The 23151-nt window shown below is 45.4% G+C and overlaps 1 protein-coding gene across 1 annotated transcript; it reads right to left on the reverse strand.

Moving 5' to 3' along the window:
• Nucleotides 1-11135: 11135 nt before the first annotated feature.
• Nucleotides 11136-14924, reverse strand: LOC127136179 (uncharacterized). The gene is made up of 2 exons (XM_051062773.1): nt 12277-14924; nt 11136-11301 (listed from the first exon to the last, which is right to left on the reverse strand). Exons 1-2 carry the CDS (start codon nt 14922-14924, stop codon nt 11136-11138), a joined length of 2814 nt encoding a protein of 937 aa, XP_050918730.1.
• Between the last annotated feature and the right edge of the window lie 8227 nt (nt 14925-23151).

Raw genomic sequence — 23151 nt, forward strand, 5'->3', positions numbered from 1 at the left:
TTATCCCCCAGTACGTGCATTTTGTGGATCAGCTTGAGTCATTCCAATGGATTGTGTTTCCTTTAGAATCGATTCTTATCCCCAGTGTGAGTCCTTTCACCTACCCAGTAAGGTCTCCAGTCTGATTTCTGGTATCCTCTAATCAGAGTCGTGTCTTGCACACGCTGTGTCAGTTTTGTTTTCCCCAACTCGAAGTCGTGTCCTGCTCACGCATTTTTTTCTTTTATTATCCCCATAAGAGTCCTGTTAGAGTCTCTGTGCCTGGTGAGTGTATTACTCCGATGGATCGTCTTTCCTTCTGTGTGAATCCATATCCCCACAGAGTTTGTGTCCTTTTACACGCATACATTTGCATCATGAGGTCTCTTAGGGACCAAAATTTGTCTCATTACTGTTATTTAAGCCCATTCTATCGCGTCGAGATGAAGATTTCTAAACTTCACTTCTCCGGCTAGAATGACCTTAAATAGGGGCATCTGTAAGACCCCAATTTTTGCCCTAAGATCCCTCATGGCCTCAAGGCATCATGTCATATCATTCATTGCCTCAAGGATCTTGGTGCACCTTTGCTTGCCTCCTAGTGGGTGGGTACCTTGTGAGTGTGGTTCTTGATCACCAAGCATGTATTGCATTTGTATGTCATTGCTTTTCATTTGTTTACTAACCAAAAGTACAAAAATATTGTCATCTAACCATGTTACTTGCAGCTGAAGCAATCATCAGTCAATCAGTCAGGCAAGCCATTGAGCAATGGATGGTGACCATTCTTGAAGAATTTGGGCACCATGATCATTCATCAAGGATTCATATGAGTTGTGATATCATTTTGGATCAAGATCTCATGTGGTAGAGGCTTGGAATTCATCAGATCATGGCTCAGTCAACCAAAACCCTAGTAAGGTCAACTGTGGTCAACTGTGCATTTAATCAGGAATTGGAAGGTGTGAGATGGTTGGAAAGGTCTCATTCATGTCCATACAAGCTCCAATTGACATTTCAAACATCCACAGTGAAGGATTTGAGGTCAGACAAAAAGTTTCCCAAAATGGAAATGACCTGTAATTTTCACCTGCCAAAAATGGAAAGTCATTCTCCTCAAAATTACATCATGAACCATGCTTCAAATCAAAATTTGTCCAACATGAAAGTTGAAGATCTTGTTCTTGCCTTTCCAAAAAGTCCAAGAACACTCATTTCTCATTTATGGTTGGCAAGTTATGATCAAATCATTTTCAAGAATTTTGGAATTTCAAAGTGGCATATCTTTCAAACCATTAGGCCAAATTGGTTGATTCTTTTTTGAGCAAACCACATTTGATGTGTACTATCCAAATCCATCATCACATTTCATCAAAAGCCTTCACATAAAAAGGTCATTTTTGAAGTGAACCATTTAATTTTTGGTGGGAAAAATAGTCATTTTTAAAAATACATGGAATTTTTACACCAAGCCAATTGGGATTGCTTCTAAACATGATTTGTGATGTGCTGCAAAAGAAAAATTACTGTTCCATTGGTTCTAAGTTCAAAAGGGCAAATTGGCCAATTTCCATAACAAGCTCAATTCACTAATCACTCCAATTTGGTTAAGCATGATTAAGGCATGGATTAAGTGATACTATAAAAGCCTAATCATAACAGAATGCTCAGGATCCACAATCACATTTCAGATCAAATTCACAAAATCTCAAAATTCTCTCAATTTTCTCCATTTTCACATACACTTTTTTTCACCAATTCATCAAGAATCCATTGTTCTGTGTGCTATTTTTTGCTGTGATCATCATTTGCAGGTGATTTAGAGGAGCTGTTTTTGGTGATTGATTGTAGAATCGTGCAAATTCTCACTGTTGCAAAGCTTGAGCTTCCATGGCAGTTGCAAAATTCCATTGATCCAAGCACTGTTGAGCTGAGCTGCACCTTGCATCCACCTCCTACAACATCATACACGATCTGTTTTCGCTAATTGGGACCAAACTCACACGATTTCCACAGCTGCACAATCACAAGGTAAAATTTCGAAAGCTTCGATTCTTGAAATCCACATGTGGTTTAGATAGATCTTGCGACATAGGTTATGCTGCAACTCGAATCATGATTTTTCGTTAAGTATCGCATGAGATATCTTGATTTGAACCTTTGAGTGTGAAACTTTCTTGGCTCGATCCGTAAAGCATGAGTAGATTTAGGTTAATCGCTTGTTAGAATAATGATCTACATGACATGACGTTTCGATTGGTATATCATTTGCTGGTTTTCGTGGCAAAAAAGTGATGATGATGATGAACGTGAAGAACACGAAGTTGTGTTCGAAATTTCTGTCCAATTCCGCGTTTTGATCCGTGATTCCTGCGTTTGCATTTGAAAACCTGTTTCCCGCCCTGGCCAGCCAATCACGCCGCGCCACTTCATTTAGTAAAACGGGGCATTTTGCCCCTGGCATAGGAGATTTACAAGTTTGCCACTCGTTATAATTAATTCATTTTCATACTTAAATATTTATTTCATTTCTTAATCAATCTTCTAAAATACATAATTAATCCATTTTTGATCCAAATTGAATGGGGATTTTTGTGTTGATCTCCAAATTTTCTCTAGTTTTTTTTAGGCATGATAATCAATGTTGTGCCCGGTTGATTTTTGGTTTTGCCTAGAGACTTTGGACATGTATGCTATGTGTGTATGTTTTGCCATTTCATTCATAAAATCTTGACGCATTATCCAAAATGAATGAAATTTTATAGGCATGTTCTTGATTCTTTCCTGGTGATTTTGATGTATAGTTTGCTATTTTTGAGTTTCTGGTTAGAGAGATATGATGTGATCTTTTTGAGTGTGACAATGTGTGTCACACTATGTTATGCCAACTTCATGAATTTTGTTTCCATGCCTATGCTAGGTCTTTTGCTCTGGATTTTTGCATGTGATTACATCTATATGTCTAGTTTAACCATGATATTTTGTAGGATTTGTTGATACATTTCCTATTTGATTGGTATTTTTGTTTGCTGTTTACCATTTTGTGAACTTTTCTTGAGTGATCAACTTACATAGCTTGTGAAATTCTCATACCTTATCATATGAGGATGAAATTTGGTGAAGTGGTTCTTAACATGTTTAACTTCATCTTGGCTTTGGTCCCATTCATTTATCATTTGTTTTCACTGTTTGGCATTCATTTGAAGTTGGCATATGATTTGTGGTCTTATTTGAAGTTCTATTTGCATACCATGACTTCCTGATTTTAATTCCCCTACTTCCACTTGTCCAAATAACATGAAATTTGATATGTGGCTCATTGAATATGTCCTGTCTGAGCTGGAATTTTTGTGGAATTTATTGAGCTGTTTTGATATTGGTTTGAGTGTGATCATTCTGTTAGCTCCAATGTGGTTCCAAAATGCATAGTTTGACATGTTATGTGTGTAAAATGCAATTGGTGAATGTTTTGGATATGGGACCAACTGGAATTTACTCTTAATTGATTAATCTTGGTTGTGATCAATTTTCACTTGCTGTTTTGAATTTTTCACCTCCTTTTGACCCTAGGCTTGTCCTAGTGGTCTTACTTCTCACATTTGAGTTGTTTTCTCAGGTTAAAGAAGCAAATGCTTTAAGGAATTTAATTCAAGTTGATTGATGTTGTTTCATTTGATGTTATAGACTAACTTGGTTTATTTTGTAGGATGCTTAGCTCCTATGCTTTGAGCTTTGTGCTTTGCACATGTTAATAATTGTGTTATCTGTTGGTTCATTACCTTGTTTGTTTTGACTTTGTGATTGGGATACTGATTATATTTGATTGATTTCAGGTACCATAGTCGCTTTAGTTCTTTTGAGAAATTGCTATTGCTTTTCTTTGCTTAAGCATTGAGGTAGATTCTTTTGTCTCCATGTAGTCTGGAAGACCTGGCTTGTTATTTAGCCAGGCAACTGTCTGAAGTCCTCCTTAAGAGGCAATGTTTGTGATTGTTTATTTTTGTCCCCAAGCAGGTGAAGACCTCATGTGAGGCAATTGGTAGACAAAAGAGATATGTAGCCTATCTCCTACTATTCTGTGAGTCACCCACATTGCTCACACTACTTGTGTTTGAGGCATGTTGAGTAAAACCCAAGATCTATCGAGTCTAACTTTGGGGAGAGAGTTCCATCTTTCTGAACTCCCCCACCTTCTGATATTCAATGCTCTCCCTGACCAGGGATAAGAGTGATGAGGAAAACCCCTCATATCCTTTCATCTACTTCACCTTGGCTCTCAATGTCAAGGTTAAGAGCGATATCTACCCTATTCCAGTGGACTTTTAAGTCCAACCCTTTGATTGAGCCTAATTGTTTGGTTATAGTGGGTGCTAAATGACTTTGTTGATTGATTGCTTGTTGCATTTGTACATGTTTGCATGCTTGCCTTTGTGCACTTATCATCATTGATTATTCATTATTGCATGATCATCATTGCATATCTTTGTGATCCATGTTTGGTTTACCCATTGAGGACAATTGTAAGACCATATTCTTTGGCCATTGTTCCTATGATGTGGAAGGGATAGAGAGTAAGACCATTTCACTTTGTCACTCATGTCCATTGCTTAAGTGCATTGATTGTTTGTTGTATGTGAGGATGCAAGTGTAAGACCATGTTGTTGGCTCTTGTATTCCTATGATCATCCTTTGGAGGTTGGTATAAGCCCAGATAGATTGGCATCCGACATCCAAGTTTTGTTTTACTTTAGGAGGTTGGTGTAAACCCATTTATTGGTATCCGACATCCGCTTTTGTTTGTGAGATTGGTATAAGACCATTGATGGCATCCGGTATCATTGTTTTGTTTTAGGAGATTGGTGTAAACCCATTTACTGGTATCCGATATCCGCTTTTGCTTTTGTGAGATTGGTATAAGACCATTGATGGCATCCGGTATCACCTTGCTTTGCTTATTTGCTTTGTTGCCCATTCCTAAGGACACACTTGAATCATATTCTATATGATTTCAAGAGGTGAACCTCTCTAAGAAGTTTTACATTCCATCATCCATACCCTCTTTGTCCTAAACCTTTTCATACTTTGCTTTCAAAAACTTTGACTTGTTGTGCAAACATTTTCACCTCTTTTCAAATTAGAAACTTGGACCCTAAGTCCTTGATTTTTCAAACTTCACTTTTCATGACACTTCTTTGAATCAATCTTAATCATACCTTGACCATATTTTGTGAATAATCGTAATCAATTAACTTCACCCATTCAATTATTTTGGCTTTGTCCATTGTTAATATGTTTTCATACATTAGCCGTGGGTTTTAATTACCATAGTGGTTGATGTAAACCTTACCTTATCCTTAGTGAGTTGATTGTAAGTTTTCCATACTTATTATAGGGTTAACCCCTCACTAGTATGTTGAAGTCGTCCTGGCATGGTGGATTGTTGATGTTGGTTGAGTTTTCTCCCATTGGTAATGAAAAGCCTTAGTGCTTGTGTTTTAAAAATGAACTCACTAATTTTTGGAAATCTTTTAGCCGAACTACGGCGTTTTGATCCTTACCTTTGATGGAAGGTACGTAGGCAGCGGGTTCATCCGTTCGAACACAAAAATAACTAACTTGTATATTCTTTTCTCATCATCCCATTCGTGTTTGCACAATATGTCAAAACAAATAAACATTTTCTTATACAACAAGTGTGAAAAGGGCTCCCTAGGAGTACCTAGGACGTGATGGGTGCCTAACACCTTCCCATTGCGTAATTTACCCCTTACCCAGATTCTCTGATCTTTTTCATTGGTTTTCTACGTGTAAAACTTCTTAGGTTTTTGTTCGCTTTTTAACCAGTCCTTAGGATAGATAAAAGTGCGGTGGCGACTCGATTCATTGTATGCATTGCTTATGGTTTAATCAATAAATCATATAGCGACGAATACACTGCTACAGGATGTCTCAACATCGTCTGTGACATTAGTCTGTTGATCATCAACCACAACATTGATAGATTCCATCATTACTTTTGTTCTGGAATTAAAGACTCTAAATGCTCTGTTGTTTGTTGAGTAGCCCATAAATATTCCTTCATCACTATTGGGATCCATCTTTCTTCTTTATTCACGATCAGTCAAGATATAACATTTACTACCAAACACATGGAAGTATTTGACTGTAGGTCTTCTCCCTTTCCAGACTTCATATAAAGTAGTAGGAGTCCCTCTCTTCAAGGTTACTCTGTTGTGAACATAGCAGGCTGTGTTCATAGCTTCATCCCAGAAGTGGTAGGGTAATTTCTTAGCATGAATCATAGCTTTGGTTGATTCTTGGAGAGTTCTATTTTTCCTTTCTACCACACCATTTTACTGAGGAGTAATGGGAGATGAGAACTCATGACTAATTCCCTCTGATGCACAGAATCCAGCAAATTTGTTGTTCTCAAATTCTTTCCCATGATCACTTCTGATTCTGATAACCTGACTTTCTTTTTCTCTTTGAAGTCTAAGACAAAGATCTTTGAAGACTTCAAATACATCAGATTTTTCTCTTATAAAATTGACCCAGGTGTATCTGGAGAAGTCATCAACCACTACATAAGCATACTTCTTCCCACCAAGACTTTCCACCTGCATGGGTCCCATCAAGTCCATATGGAGAAGTTCCAGCACTCTAGAAGCGGTGTCATGTCTGAGCTTCCGATGTGACATCTTCGTCTGTTTTCCAATCTGACACTCCCCACAAACTCTTCCTTCATCAATCTTCAAGTTTGGAATTCCTCTGACAGCTTCAACAGATATAATCCTCTTCATTCCTTTAAGATGCAGATGGCCCAATTTTTGATGCCATATCTTCACTTCTTCTTCTTTGGCTAGAGTACACATTGATGAATAACCAGTTTCTTGAGAACTCTACATATAGCAGTTGTCCTTAGACCTGACTCCTTTCATGATCACTTCATTTTCTTTATTTGTAATCAGACATTCAGTTTTTGTGAAGTTCACAGTTAGACCTTGGTCACATAGTTGACTGATGCTTATTAGGTTTGCAGTCAGTCCCTTAACAAGTAGGACATTGTCAAGGTTAGGGACTCCATGGCAGTTTAGCTTTCCAATCCCCTTGATTTCACCCTGATCTCACCTGATCAGGAGGGCCTTCCAAGGTCTTGGTGAATGGGCCGGAGAATGAAATGAGAGGGGGGTGTACCTGCAAGGTGCTCCAATGCTTAAGTCAGAAAAGGTACAGAATGAGGTTATCAGAGTGCGAGTTAGAATACCTGCCCCTTTGCCATGAAAGGGGTATTTATAGTGAGCCCCCAGCGCTGGGCCAAGGCTCCTAATGGGCTGGATTAGCTAGGCCCAAGGAGGAGCTGCCAGGGGACGCGTAAGAAGCGTTAAGACCTAGACCAAGGTCTGCCCCCTGGTCCAACTGCCCCTATCCCTAAGGAGACAATATAGGGGAGTTGGGTGACGTGGTGAGTGAGATGCCGTTATGGCTCTGCCCGACACAACTCAGGTGTCCGCGACGTGGGTTGACGGGGAGTGGATGGAGGTCGTATGAGGAGGATCCGCTCGTTGTCCGACACGTGTTTAAGAGGCCGGGGAGACGTTCGTCGGGCGGACGGTTGTCCACCTGACGTGTCCTCGTGGTCGTGTGGACATGGCCGTTTGGACGTGGGCTTGGCGAGCCTTGGGCCGTGCCGTGCCAAGGGTCATGGCCCAGTCCAGAACAGGAGCCCCCCAAGTCGAGTCTCTGAGCCAGAGAGATGACTTATGTTTCAACTAAGGGTTCCCCGAGACGACGGGGAAGCTTGAGCGTTAGACAGGTGAGGTCGTAACAGATCTATTCATGACCGACCCTTTCTTCGGGAATGTCGGGGACGGAGGTGATCGGTTGGTCTGCACCTTCCTTGTAGTAAACGTGGGTATGACGCGGGGAGGTGGCGTCTTGGTGAGTCGAGGAGACGGATAGGTGCTCGGGTTGTTTCAGCTTTTTATCTTTGATAGACGTGTCTCAGAATTAGTGGGGTCGCTTCGTTTCGTGTGCAAAGACGGCGTAGGCAGGCTAGGCAATGATGACCTAGCGTGTTGGTCCACGTGCCAAGCCCTATAAAAAGGGGTTGAGTAACTTCATTTCCACTTTTTTCGCTCACGCGTTCACCGGAGTTCTCCACATTCTCTCTCGTTTGCTCGCTCTACCGTCTGGACCGCCGTCTCCGCCCGTCCTCCTATCTGAACCACCGCACCCCTTTCAACTCAACTATGTCAGGTATGATTTTCCACCGTGACCCACTGTTTTTCCTTGTTGTTTTCTGTCAAACGCATGCTATTTTTGTAGAAATGTGGTTAGGTTTAACTTAGGAACAGTGTAGTGGACTGTAGGTGTATATTAGATGGTAGAAAATAGGGTTGGGATCGTGCTGTACCGGGCATAAACTTCATATGCCGGGCAATACTCGCATAGGCTGTATGAAGTTTATGCCCGGTCTCCATAGAATGCGCGCGCCACCGAGTTGAGCACGGTTAGTGTCCGTCGCCGCTACGCCCTTTCACTTGACCTGCGGTGGAAGGGTGGATTTGATACGACGTCGAATTCACTCTTTCTGTCTGCGTTTCAGGTGCTACCGGGCGCTTACGACCGAGGAGGGAAGATTCTGGGTCCTCCACCGAAGACGCGACAATCGCTCGTCTCCCTGTCGGGGAGGGGAGTGTCCGAGATGGTACCGAACACGCCTCCTCTTCCGGGCAGGTCGACTTCTCATGGGTTGCGGACGAGCCCTTGGAGGAGGAATCAGACTTCTGTGACGAGGCCGTCATTGCTTACGCTATGGTCGAGACCATAAGCCGGGAGGATCCACCGAACTGGTATTGCTGCGCCCCCAAGGAAGAAGACCGCATTTGCCATCATTTCCCGGGGAAGCAGTTCACCATGTATGAATTTGCTTTCCGTGAGGCGGGGATTAGGCTCCCCTTCAACTCCTTCCAGATGTCGGTCTTCAAGTGGCTCCGGCTGGCGCCGTCCCAGCTACATCCTAATGCTCTCGCGTTTATGCGGGCATTCGAGTTAGTTTGCCAGTTCCTCGGCATTGGTTGCACCCGGGCTCTCTTCTTCCACGTTTTCCATCTCCAGAGGTCCGGTTCCCGTGGTCGCCACAGTTGGGTTTCTTTCAAGCAGCCCGTGCGTCTGTTCAAGACGTACGAGGATTCTGTTCGCCATTTCAAAAGCCGGTGGTACGTGGTGATGCCGATTACCCGGGCTGCCCTTCACTCTCTATACTACTATCAGCGGACACCCAATGGGGAGGAGACGCTGATGTCGAAGATACCGCTGAGGTGGCAGCGTGATCATTTCGATCTCTCCACGGCGCATTACCGAGTCAAGTATGCGATGCTCGGCGAGGAGGATAGGCTCGCGTACAAGAAGCTGGTCGATTACGTGCAGAGCTTCAGCTTGGGGTTCTGGGCGAATCGACAGGGCGTGCCCTATCTGGATGAGGCCGGGGAACTAATCACCGAGGCGCGTTATATCAATACGAAGGCTCTGCTCGAGTGTGATACCGAGGAGGAAGCTCTGGCGTTATTGAGTAGGCAGACTTTGTTTAGCTTTGTATTTCTGTTTATGACTTCGCTCGCTAATGTTGGTGTGTAATTTATTTGCAGGTGCCATGCCCAATGCTCGTGATCGGGTGCTGAAGCTAGCGAATCAGGTCGGCGCTCCTGACCGGGTGCCCAAGAAGAAGAAGAAAATTGTGGCCCGTCCCTTGGAGACTGCTGGCGATGCCGGGGCTAGTCCCTCGCAGGCGGCGAGCGTGATTCCTTCCTCTCCTCCTCGATCTAACCCGATCAACATTCCTGATAGCAGTCCGTCGCCCGCGGCTTCTCCCCTCCATAAACGGAAGCGTCCGGCTGGGGCCCTTACCAGGTCGTCTCCAGGAAGTTCGCATGGACCGGGCAGCTATCTTCTACCTCCCTGCTATGTGGAACGGTCGTTCTTCAAGGCCGAGGAGTCGATTGCTGTGCCTGCGCCTGAGGCCAAGGCTATTCTGGACCAGGATGTTGCTGCCCGGAGGAAAGATCTGGCCAGGGATATTGCTGCTGTCATCCGGGTGATGGAGACGGCCATGGTTTTGACCGACACTTCGGTCTCCACCGCCTCGCTGGAGGATGCCCTTTTGCAGGTTCGGACGGAGAAGGAAAGACTATCTCAAGATCTGTCGGACTACAAAGAAGAGCATCAGCTGCAGGAAGGGCTGAGCCAGAAGCTGGAGGAGGTGGAAAAGGAGAGGGACCAGTTGAAGGCTGCTAAGGCGAGCTTGGAAGAGCAGATGGTCGACCATCAGAAGCTGACCGAGGACAACGCTTACCTACGGGCTCAGGTTGAGTCTCTCGAGGGAAAGGTCCGTCCTCTGGCAGATGAGACCGAGGAGGAACGCGCCCTTGGTTCGCGCGGTGAGCTGCTAGGGCATATTCGGACTCTCAACCAAGATCTCGTGGCCTGCTTCAAAGATGGTTTCGACAATGCTGTCGAGCAGCTCGGGCTTCTGAACCCTGAGTTGGTGACAGTAGGGTCGGCCTATAACTGCTGCGTCCGGGATGGTGAGATTATCTGCCCGTTTGAAGCGGAGGAGGAGCTGGGGGGAGAAGAAGAAGAAGAGGATGAAGAGGTGCTCCGAGCGGAGTCTTAGTTTATTTGTTTTTCTTTGATTTCAGTTATCATGGCCTGCGTGCCTTATGTATTTTGGCCTTCGGGCGTTTGTAATATGGCCTTCGGGTGTACTTGGCTTCGGCCGCTCTAATATATGAATATTTTCGTTATCATTCATTGTGCTCGTTTGTGTTTGATAGTTGTTTGTATGAATTCGTACTCTGCTCGACTTTGTTAATCTCCTCGGTTTAGGGAACCGACGAAGTGTCGGGCTTTGTGCCCGTGGGTATCGAAGCCCGGGTCCGTTGTTCGAACCCTGGTCCCGAGGCTTGGGCCCTCCCATCGCGAGCTGGGTGCCCTGCCAGTCCTGGTACTTCGACGTTGAGTCTTGGTCAAGATCTCAACCGTCGGGGAGGGTTGTGTGTGTTATGTGACCCCGGATCGTTCCCGGGTCTCGTGGTTCCTCCCTGGGGTTTTGGGGACGAAGAGCGTGGTCGTACCTGCCACGTCTCCCCGTGGTGTATTTAGCTGTAATACTGTCTAAGTTTTTCTGCGTTCCATGGTCGAGCGAGTTGTTCTCCTTGTAGGTTTTCTAGGTAATAGGCCCCGTTGCTCGTTTTGTCGCGGACGCGGTAAGGACCTTCCCAGTTGGCCGCCAGTTTGCCCTCTCTCGGGTTTTTCTGGTTTCTTCTGAGGACCAGGGTGCCGACCTGGAACTCTCTTTTTATGACTTTCGCGTCATGGCGTAGTGCTATTTTTTGTTTGAGGGTCGTTTCCCTGAGAGCTGCTTCGGAGCGTATCTCCTCGACTAGGTCGAGCTCGGCTCTAAGGGTTTCATCGTTCATTTCCTCGTCTAGGGGCTCCTCCGTCCTCCTCGTTGGCGCCCGTATCTCCACCGGGATGACTGCCTCGGTGCCGTAAGTTAGTCGGAACGGGGTTTCCCCGGTGGTAGAATGTGGTGTCGCGCGGTAGGCTCATAGCACGCTATGTAGCTCCTCGACCCATGCCCTCTTTGCCTCACCGAGTCTGCGTTTGAGGCCACGTAAGATTACCCTGTTGGCCGCCTCTGCTTGCCCGTTCGTCTGCGGATGCTCGACAGACGTGAAATGCTGTGTGGTGCCCAGGCTGGCGACGAAGTCCTGGAATCCTCCGTCCGTGAATTGTGTCCCGTTGTCTGTGACAAGTGCCAGGGGTATACCGAACCGAGCGAGGATGTTGCGTTTGAAGAACCGGAGAATGTTCTGCGCGGTTATTTTAGCCAGTGCCTCCGCCTCGATCCATTTGGTGAAGTAATCCACCCCGACGATGAGGTATTTATTCTGATATGATCCGGTGACGAAGGGTCCGAGGATGTCCATGCCCCACCACGCGAAGGGCCATGGGGAAGACAATGATTTGAGGTCGTTCGGGGGCGCGAGGTGCATGTCGGCATGTCGTTGGCATTTGTCACATCTTTTGACGTGCTCTTTCGAATCGTTTTGCATGGTCGGCCAGTAGTAGCCTGCTCGAAGGGCTTTTCGTGCGAGCGATCGCCCGCCGAGGTGTTGAGCGTTAATTCCCCGGTGTATCTCCCCAAGTATGTCGGGGACTTTCTCTTCCTCGACGCATTTGAGTAGTGGGATGGAGAATCCTCTCCGGTAGAGTTTGCCTTCGAGGAGTACGTACGAGCATGCGCGTCGTTTGACAGTGGTCGCCTCTTTCGGGTCAGCCGGGAGTTCGTCTCGTGTGAGGTAATTGTAGATGGGTGTCATCCAACAGTGGGCATCTCCAATAGCGTTGACCTCGAGTGGAGGCGGTAGTTTGTCGATGCTGGGCCGAGGGAGGATTTCTTGGATTACTGATTTATTCCTACCCTTTTTCCTCGTGCTGGCTAGTTTCGAGAGAACGTCTGCCCGTGTGTTGTGCTCGCGGGGTATGTGTTGAACTTCCCATTTTTCAAATCTATCAAGTTTTTCTTTGACGAGGGACAAGTACTCGAGGAGGTTGTCGTTCTTGGCTCGGTATTCTCCTCGCACTTGTGAGGCCACGAGCTGGGAGTCGGTGGATATTTTCACCTCTTTTGCTCCCAGGTCCTCGGCTAACCTCAGGCCTGCGAGGAAGGCTTCGTATTCGGCTTGGTTGTTTGATGTTGGGAACGCTAGCGCTAATGATACCTCTATCAGGATCCCTTCTTCATTTTCGAGGATGATCCCGGCCCCGCTGCCTGACGTGCTAGAGGCGCCATCGACGAAGATCGTCCATTTGTGGGCGCTTTCTGCTGGAGTCGGGCAGTGGGTCATCTCCGCGACGAAGTCGGCCAGCGCCTGAGCTTTCAAGGCTTTCCTACTTTCGTATTGTATGTCGAATTCGGAGAGTTCTAGTGACCACTTGAGCATCCTCCCGGCCATATCCGGGCGCCCGAGCAGCTGTTTGATTGGCTGGTCGGTCCTCACCTTTATCGTGTGTGCGAGGAAGTAATATCGTAGTCTCCTCGCTGTGTTGATGAGGGCCAGGGCGACCTTTTCGATTTGCTGATATCGGAGCTCGGGACCTTGGAGTGCTTTACTCGTAAAATAGATGGGCTTTTGTCCTTCGTCGGTTTCTCTTATTAGAACGGCGCTGACGGCCTCGGTCGCCACGGATAGGTATAAGTATAGGGTTTCCTTTTCTGATGGCCGTGATAAGACCGGGGGTTGGGACAGAACCTTCTTTAGATGGAGTAGCGCTTGCTCGCATTCATCGGTCCAGTCGAAGGTAGCCTCTTTGCGAAGGAGTCTGAAGAATGGCAATGCGTGCTGGGCGGACTTGGCGATGAAACGGGAGAGTGAGGCGAGCACTCCATTGAGTGACTGGATCGATTTTTTGGTTTTCGGGGTCGGAAACTCCGAGAATGCCCGGCATTTGTCGGGGTTGGCCTCGATCCCTCTTTCGGTGAGATAGAAACCGAGGAACTTGCCTGCCCGGACTCCGAACGTGCATTTCTCGGGGTTGAACCTCATTTTACACTGTCTCGCCTGCTCGAATACCTTCGTAAGGTGTCGAGCATGGGTTATCTCCTCGTGTGATTTGACGATCATGTCGTCCATGTATACTTCGAGTATGTCTCCTATTTCGTCCTTGAAGACTTTGTTCATCATGCGTTGGTATGTAGCGCCAGCGTTCTTGAGCCCGAACGGCATCACGTTGTAATAGTAATTGCCCGTTGGGGTCATGAACGCTGTGTGTTTCTTGTCTGCGGGCGACATAGGGATCTGGTTGTATCCACTATATGCGTCCATGAAGGACAAGAGTTTAAAACCTGCAGAGTTGTCAACGAGCGAGTCTATATTAGGGAGGGGGAAAGCATCTTTCGGGCAAGCCCTATTAAGATCAGTATAATCAACACACATACGCCATTTTCCATTATTTTTCTTAACGAGGACTACATTAGAGAGCCAGGTTGTGTACTGGGCTTCAGAAATAAAATTTGCCTCTAAGAGGTCTTTTACAGCTCGCTCGGCAGCCTCTGCCTTTTCGGGCGATTGCTTGCGTCTATGCTGTGCTATGGGCTTGGCTGCCCGATCTACAGCTAGCTTATGACACGCGATCTCGGGGTCCAGCCCGGGCATTTCTGCGGCATTCCACGCGAAGAGGTCGGAGTTCTCTTTGAGGCATGCTACTAGCTCTTCTCTTGTTTCCTCGGGTAGTCCCTTACCTATCTTCACTGTCCTTTCCGGATCGTCCCTAAGAGGAATGAGTTCGAACTCCCCGTCGGGGGTTGGTCGGACCGGGTGTTCGAGAGAGCGTTCCTTGGGGAACCTCCCCTCTTCGGTCTCGTCCAGCCCGATGCGACAGTCGAGGTCGATGGCGTTGACTCCTCGGGAAGGATCCTCGGTCTTGAGTTTTTTGTTGTTGCAGTTGCTCTTCGTGCTGACTACGGCCTGTCCTTTTACTGCGGCGTCGTAGCATCGTCGGGCTGCTTCGATGTCACCATGGATGGTGACCACACGTCCCAATTTGGTGTAGTATTTCATCTTCAGGTGGACGGTGGATGGGACCGCAGTGAGTTCGGCCAGTGTCGGGCGTCCAAAGATGCAATTGTAGAGAGACGGACAGTCTACGACCAGGAATTGGATTTTGACTTCCCTGGCCGTTTCTTGTTCGCCGAAGGTGACGAGGAGCTCAACATATCCCCACGGTCTGGTTGTTGCTCCGTTGAGTCCTTGGAGATCTGATCCGACGTAGGGGGCTAAGTTGGTCTTGTCTAGCTTCAGAGTCTTGAAGAGGTGGACGTACATGATATCCACTGAGCTGCCTTCGTCGACCAGGATGCGTCGTACGTCGAATCGGGCCATCTTTGCTCTTATCAATAGTGGGATGGCCGAGTTCGGGGATCCGCCCGGGAGTTCCTCCAGGAAGAAGGATATTGGGTTGGATTTTCCCCGGTATTTTGTCAATGTCGCTTTCTGCTCGGGGGCAGTCAGTAGGAGTTCGTCGAACTTACGTTTGACGGAGAGGGCCGCGGATTCCCCGTTAGTTCCTCCTCCTGATATCACCAGTGTGGTAGGGAAGTCTTCCTAGGGCTGAGTGCAGTGATCTTGCCCTCGGGCAATGGTTCGGGGAGGAAGAAATCTTCCGGTCGTGACACGCAGAGGGCCACTTGATAGGGAGAGTTGTCAGGGGGTGTTTTTCCCGGGGTCTCTTCTTCTCTGGCTCGTCGTGTCTGGGAGCTTCGTTCTTCCTCGTGTACTGCTTCAGGTGCCCTTCTTGGATTAAAATTTCAATCGCATCTTTCAGGTGGACGCAGTCTTCGGTCACGTGCCCGTGACTTCTGTGGAACCGGCAGTACTTTGATTTGTCGGTGTGGGGCTTTGGTGCAGACGGTTTTGGGAACCTGACCCTGCCCTGCTTAAATTCAGAGTTGATACATTCTGCGAGGATACGCTCTCGAGGAGCTGTCAGTAAGGTGTACTCGCTATATCTGCCCGCGGGGCCTCTTCCTTCCCGGAGCTCGCGAGGTCTTTCTTTTCTTCGTTTGTCTCCGTTGCGACGGGAAATGCTCGTGTCCTCGCGTTTTGAGTGCTCGGTCTCCCCAGCGTTACGTCCGCTGCGGGCATTGTGTGCCACCTGCTTTTCCTCGTATCTGATGTAGGCCTGGGCTTTATGCAGGAGCTCGTTTAAGGTGCGGGGAGGCTCGATCCCTACGGCTCTGCTAAGTTCACTGCCGGGTAAGAGACCTCTCTCTAGGAGATACTTCTTCATGTGCTCGGTGGTATCTACCTCGACAGCTTCCTGGTTGAATCGCTCGATGTATGAGCGCAGTGTTTCATTCTTCTTCTGCACTATGGCTTCAAGGGTCGCCTCAGTCTTGGGGTGACGACGGGAAGCTGTAAAGTGCCGGGTGAACATGGACCTCATGACTCTCCATGACGTAATGGACTCAGGGGCCAAGCTTTTGTACCAGGCCATGGCCCCTTTCCTGAGGGTCGTTGAGAACAGTCGGCATTTGAGGTGCCCGGTTATATCATTGCGGTAGTCGAGCATCGCGTTGACGTTGTCGACGTGATCGTCGGGATCTGTAGTCCCGTCGTACACAGCTAGGTTTGGCGGTTTCTCCATGCCTTTGGGGAGCGGGGCTTCCATTATTGCCCGAGATAGGGGGCAATGCAAATCTTCCTCGTCGCTCCTTAAGGGAGACAGTTCGTTGTTGTCGGGGCTGTGCCCGCGCCTTGGTGATGTTCTCGCTCGACCACCGTCACGACGGGCGCGTGCCCTGCTGGCGTGGGGTTCGGGAGAGCGACGTCCTCGCTTCTTCGTTGGCTCCGAACGTTGTTGTATCCTACTCACCGGCTGGGGCCGGGCCTCTTGTCGTTCGGCTTCGAGGGCCATGATTCGTTCGTGCTGCTGGTGGAGCATAGAACCGGCCTGATTGAGGGCATTCACCATGGCAATCATTACGGCGTCTCCTTCAACGGGAACGGGAATGGGATGAAATGTCTCTGCCCCTAAATTGTGGGCGTGAGAGGCATTTCCGTTGTTTTGGGGCTCTGGAGACGGGGTGGATGGATGACCGTCCCGAACGTCCGCTTCATGGGATGGCGGGCCGTCGTCCATATTGTAGTTGACGAGGGGACGGCTGTGATCGCTATGTTGTTCTCCGGCCATGTTGGAAGGACAGAAATAAATGAGCTTTTGATCCTCGTTTGATGAAGATGGGGATAGCTAGTTCCCACAGACGGCGCCACTGATCTCACCTGATCAGGAGGGCCTTCCAAGGTCTTGGTGAATGGGCCGGAGAATGAAATGAGAGGGGGGTGTACCTGCAAGGTGCTCCAATGCTTAAGTCAGAAAAGGTACAGAATGAGGTTATCAGAGTGCGAGTTAGAATACCTGCCCCTTTGCCATGAAAGGGGTATTTATAGTGAGCCCCCAGCGCTGGGCCAAGGCTCCTAATGGGCTGGATTAGCTAGGCCCAAGGAGGAGCTGCCAGGGGACGCGTAAGAAGCGTTAAGACCTAGACCAAGGTCTGCCCCCTGGTCCAACTGCCCCTATCCCTAAGGAGACAATATAGGGGAGTTGGGTGACGTGGTGAGTGAGATGCCGTTATGGCTCTGCCCGACACAACTCAGGTGTCCGCGACGTGGGTTGACGGGGAGTGGATGGAGGTCGTATGAGGAGGATCCGCTCGTTGTCCGACACGTGTTTAAGAGGCCGGGGAGACGTTCGTCGGGCGGACGGTTGTCCACCTGACGTGTCCTCGTGGTCGTGTGGACATGGCCGTTTGGACGTGGGCTTGGCGAGCCTTGGGCCGTGCCGTGCCAAGGGTCATGGCCCAGTCCAGAACACACCCTTTGCTCCATCACCAAAGGTTACATAGATGGTGGCATGAGGATGAAGGTCAGTTAGCAGGTTTTTGTTTCCAGTCATGTGTCTGGAGCATCCACTGTCAAAATACCAGTCTTCTTTGGCTGAAACTCTGAAGGATGTGTGAGCTATTAGGTTAGTAACACCAGTCCTAGGAACCCATTGTTTTCTGTTGACAGTGATGTGATATTTGGGTCTAGGTTGATGATGAGAAGGACTAGGATAGCCATACAATTTAAAGCAGAATGGTTTTATGTGACCAAATTTTCCACAGTAATGACATCTCCATCTTTGGTGTTTTCCTTTATGTTGTCTTCCCTTATGATGTTGTGACATATGATGTGACATCTTTGGTTTGCTACCAGTGTGACTACACTCAGGTTTGGATTCATTGAACCCAAGGCCAGAATTGTCTTCTGCCATTTGTCCAATCTGGAGAATTTTGTCTAAGGTGTCAGATCCATTGTTTAGCATTCTGACATGCTTTGTCATCTCATCCAGTTTGGAATTCAAGAACACTACTTCAGTCTTCAACTTAGAGATGGTTTCCAAGTGTTCTGCCTTCTCATTCTCTAGTTGTGTTATCACTTTCTTCTGACTTTCAACTTGTTGACACACTTCTTCACTTTTGTGACATAACTTTCTGTAGGTAGTGGCTAACTCATCAAAGGTTACTTCATCATCACTTGAGTCTTCATCAGAACCCCATCTTCCAGTCAAGGCAGTCACAAGATTTGCAGACTCTTCTGTTTCACTTTCATCAGACCAAGTAGCAGCAAGACTCTTCTTCTGTTTCTTGAGGTAGGTCCCACATTCAGCTCTAATGTGTCCATACCCATCACATTCATGGAACTGAACTCCTTTTCCTTCTTTGGACTTTTCATCAGATCTTGTTCTTCTTCCAGCATTATTGGACCTACTGATGTCAGATGAGATGTTCTTGACATTAGACTTAGACCTCACATTCATCTTTTTCAGAAGTTTATTGAACTGTCTTCCCAATAATTCTACATCATTTGCCAGATCTTCATCAGTATCTTGACCACTTTCTTCCTCTTTCTCTTCAGTGTTTGACATGAAGGCTATGCTTTTGACTTTCTTTTCAGATCCATCACACATTCTCAACTCAAATGTTTGGAGGGATCCAATTAGCTCATCCACTCTCATATTGGAAATATCTTGAGACTCTTCTATGGCTGTCACTCTTATGGCAAATCTCTTAGGAAGTGACCTGAGTATTTTCCTCACTAGTTTTTCATCTGCCATCTTCTCACCTAGGGCTCCTGAGGCATTAGCAATTTCAAGGATATTCATATGAAATTCATGAATATTTTCATCTTCTTTCATCCTCAAATTTTCAAACTTGGTAGTGAGGAGCTGCAGTCTAGACATCTTCACTCTAGAGGTGCCTTCATGAGTGGTTTTGAGAATATTCCAAGCATCTTTAGCCACCTCACAATTGTTTACCAATCTGAAGATGTTATTATCAACCCCATTGAATATAGCATTCAATTCTTTAGAGTTCCCAAGGGCTAGATCATCCTGCTCCTTGGTCCATTGTTCCTCAGCCTTCTTATCAGTTGTAGCTTCTCCTTCCTTAGTAATAACTGGATGTTCCCAGCCTGTTAAAACAACCTTCCAAGCCTTATTATCCAAATATTTTAGGAAGGCTACCATTCGAGGTTTCCAGTAGTCATAGTTGGATCCATCCAGAATAGGTGGTCTGTGAACAGATCCTCCGTCTCTATCCATAGTACCAGAAAGTAACGTCTCTAGATCTCACCCAAAACCAGAGCAGGATGCCTGCTCTGATACCAATTGAAATTCTGGTATTAGATATGAGATATCGAAGGTAATGTCACGACACTAATATCTGAACAATACAACCAGGATAAAAGATAAAGAACAGTAATGCAAGAGACACAAGCAATTGTTAACCCAGTTCGGTGCAAACTCACCTACGTCTGGGGGCTACCAAGCCAGGAAGGAAATCTACTAAACAGAATTAGTTCAAAGACTCTCAGTAAACAACTTCAAGTTACAGTCTTTTCACCTAATCTCTACCCGTGTGACTTCTACCTAAGAACTCTTAGATATGAGATCCTACTCACTCCCCCTCAATCACATCAGTGATATAAAACAAGAATTACAATGAAAAGAAGACACTCTTCAAAGACACATACTTGATCTTGCTTAAAAGCTTCAATCAAGTAAACACACACTCATGCTTCAAAGCTTAGAGTGGACAAATTACAACTCAAAAATCAGTCCAATTCAATCATCTGTGGATGAATGAATGGCTTACAATACACACGACCACACAAGACTAAAACCCTTATTCTCTCTCAATATTTCGTTTGTTATTTCTGGTGTATTAAAACCAGATATTCCATGCCCTATTTATAGAATCGTTTGGCTGGGCTTGGACATCATAGAATCCTAAAACTATTTTCCATTCATATCTTCTCATGACAGCTGATTATATCTCGTTGGAAAATAAGTCAATCTGGTTGTAATTACTGATTGAGGGCGCGTTCAATCATTACATCAATCACACATAGATTAGCATAAAAAACATAATCACATAATACATAACATTCAGACTGAATGTTTTGTATACAGATGTCATGACATCAGGCCTGACATCTCAGTAAAATCCTGCATATTCACATTTTAAACACCCTGCAGGTACATGTTATCTTATGTCAAGACAACACTTGGGACAACTTGTGAACACTCAAGGTTTTACCAAAATTGTTGCCAACACATAAAACCAACAAGAACCTTTGGTCAGGTTATTTTAATGAAACCTCTGACCTAATTAAATCGACCATGTAAATAAGAACCTTTGACCGGGTTATGTTAATGAAACCTTTAACCTAATTAAATCGACGACGTAAATAAGAACCTATAGTCAGGTTATGTAATAAAACATCTAACCTAATTAAATTGGCCATGTAAATATGAACCTCTGGACGGATTATGTTAACCGAACATATGACCAATCCAAAGGACTAAATAGCCTCTAACAAACCGACTAAATTTTCTAATTACCTAATCAAAAGGTTTAAATCATCAATAAGTCAATTAGTTCAAAATCTACTACTTAAAAGAAGAGTAAGCTGGTATGCAGCAAGACCAAGTTCTAATGCATACCACTAAAACATGAGCATGAACCATTTAAAGATGTGCTCGGGTGCTATACGAGCAATCAGGGTGGAACAGGATGATAAAATGATAATAGTATACCCAAAAAGGCTTCAGAAGGGCTTAAACATGGTACCGGAAATTAAAAAAAAATATATTATCCAAACATTACAAACAGCACATTATCATAGATGGCTAACAATAAAAAATAAACAAACTTAAACATCTTGTTGTTCATATTCTTGAGCATCAGGTGTAACATTGTTAGTCGTCGCATCCTTAGAAACCTCGGCTTTAAGAAAGGCTTCCTCCATATCCACATGTCGGCTATCCGCCACGGTCTTGAAGAAGTCCATCTCAAACATATTCAGGTCTGGATTGAGGCATAAGCTTGAGCTTTAGCCCTCTCAAAGGCTTCATCTCCAGCTAAAAGTAGGTCTACTTTAGCCTCTTGCAAGGATTTATTCAGTGTCTCATTAAGATTCTGCGGTTTTCTTTTGCTTTTTCATTTCCATCGATTGATTATTCAGGTCCTCCGCCTTGTCGGTATGAATCTTAAGGTTGTCCTTCAATTGGGTCACATCCTTAGTAAGGCATATTTCATTTTTCTCATAAACATCACTGACTTCAAACAGTCCCCATGTCATAACAGCACACCTCATAAGGTAAGCCCCAATGTTTTGGGTTAGTTATTAAGCACATATAGTTTTCACCTTCTCGACATCCTCTGTCGAATTCAGATGATAGTAAAGAAACTTCAGACGATCAAAATTGTTTGACCAGAATTTGAATCTAGTTGACGGGTTAGATTGATGGCTACCTATGGAATCCTGCATCAAAGCGGTGACTGTCAAGTCGGTGGAACTTACATGGTCACTCATCAGAGTCTTCATCCTCTTTGGAGAACTCGGTTTTGATACTCCAGAAGGAGGAACAAATGTAGTTTGGGGCTCTGAAACAATTGGGGTTGCCTTCCCAACATCTGTTTTCTTCCTTTTAAGATCTCGGGTCTGGATATCGGACAAGTCGCTCTTAGAGGTGGATTGTTCTTAACGCCTCGCCCTTACTTCAACCATTAATTTCTTCTGTTATATTAGCTTAAGGCTCGTCATATCATCTAAAAGGAAATGAACAAAATAAAGTTCAGAAAAATAAAATAATGAGGTCGCTAGAGGATAATAAGAGGCATGTATAAATATTACCCAAGAATTTAGAAATTTGCTATGGGTCATCGACCATGTGTAGCAAGTCCTTGACTTTTACTACTCGAAAGGCATCCAGAACGACTAATGGTCGGGTTTCCAAAGCATTTAGCTTGTCATAATCAAAACCGGACATCGACACTAGGTTATTCGTCTAGTAAATTGGGAAACGGTAGTTCCTGTCTAATGCACACATGACTTGGGGAACCATTCTCCACTCTTTACTTGAAGGAACTTATCTTTGAAACCTTTATAGCTGGTAGTATAAGCTTGAAGGAAACTTTTCCCCTGGATTCCACTAAGGGAAACCCAGCCTCCTTTGTCCTCCCCTTTCAGCTCAAGAAAGAAAAGAACAAACCTAAAGTATGGGTTATACTCACCATATCGCAAATAAGTTCCAAAGATTTAATAAAACCCCAACCATTTTGGTCTTAATTGAGAACGGGAGATATTTAGGGATTTGAGGAGGTTGAATTCAAAGTCAGTGAAGAGGATACATATCTTAAAATCCTCGATTACCCCTGAGTAAATATAAAAATACTCGTCTGACACACCCTTTGACTAAGTAATGCAAACTCTCTCACCAATCACACAATGTTCCAGCACGACATCCTCCTAATTCCCGATAGATTAAATCTATATGTTGGAGCAAAGTTTTGATATGTCACTATCATCAGTGACACTCTGGTCATAACTTAGAAATTATTTGTCAATCAAAGACCATGTCGTCTCCATCAAAAAATCCAAGGAACCTTATGACGAATACCCCGAGTAAAATTTACTATGAGGTGAAGAGATCTCACCATAAACTTCCCTAATAATATGATCAAACTCTACTTGCTTCAGATGACCCTCACACTTTTTCATGCATTCTTCCAAGACTTTTCTTCTCTCATGGGCAATGAGGGGAATTGGTACTTCCCCCGAATCACCACAATCGCGTATTTTAACCATAATAAAAGAACAAAAAAGAGGAAAAGAGAGTAAATGAGGCAGAGAAATAATACCTGAGGTTTGTGCTTGCAAAAAACGATTAACAGAAGGTGCAAAGAAATTATGGTCAGCAAGTCTTGAAAGAAAAAGAAAGATAAAACACAAACGATAAAGGAACAAAAAAGGAAGGAGTCTTTTTATGAAAGTGAGTTTTACAATGGTCAGAAGCTATATCAAGTTAAAGTCTTGATGATAAGTTGGTTCCCCATAAAAACCATCATGACAAGGAAACAAAAAATAATTGTCATTATTGCTCTTTTAAAAGCCACTATCACACACTCACTGACCGAATAGGTGACCGATTCAAGGAAGAAGGAGTTCCATTACTTTTCTGTCTAAACACTTCAACTCATTAGACCTCGTGATCGGGGGGCTT

This window comes from Lathyrus oleraceus, chromosome 4 (assembly GCF_024323335.1).
Source record: "Lathyrus oleraceus cultivar Zhongwan6 chromosome 4, CAAS_Psat_ZW6_1.0, whole genome shotgun sequence".
In the NCBI taxonomy this organism is placed as follows: domain Eukaryota; kingdom Viridiplantae; phylum Streptophyta; class Magnoliopsida; order Fabales; family Fabaceae; genus Lathyrus; species Lathyrus oleraceus.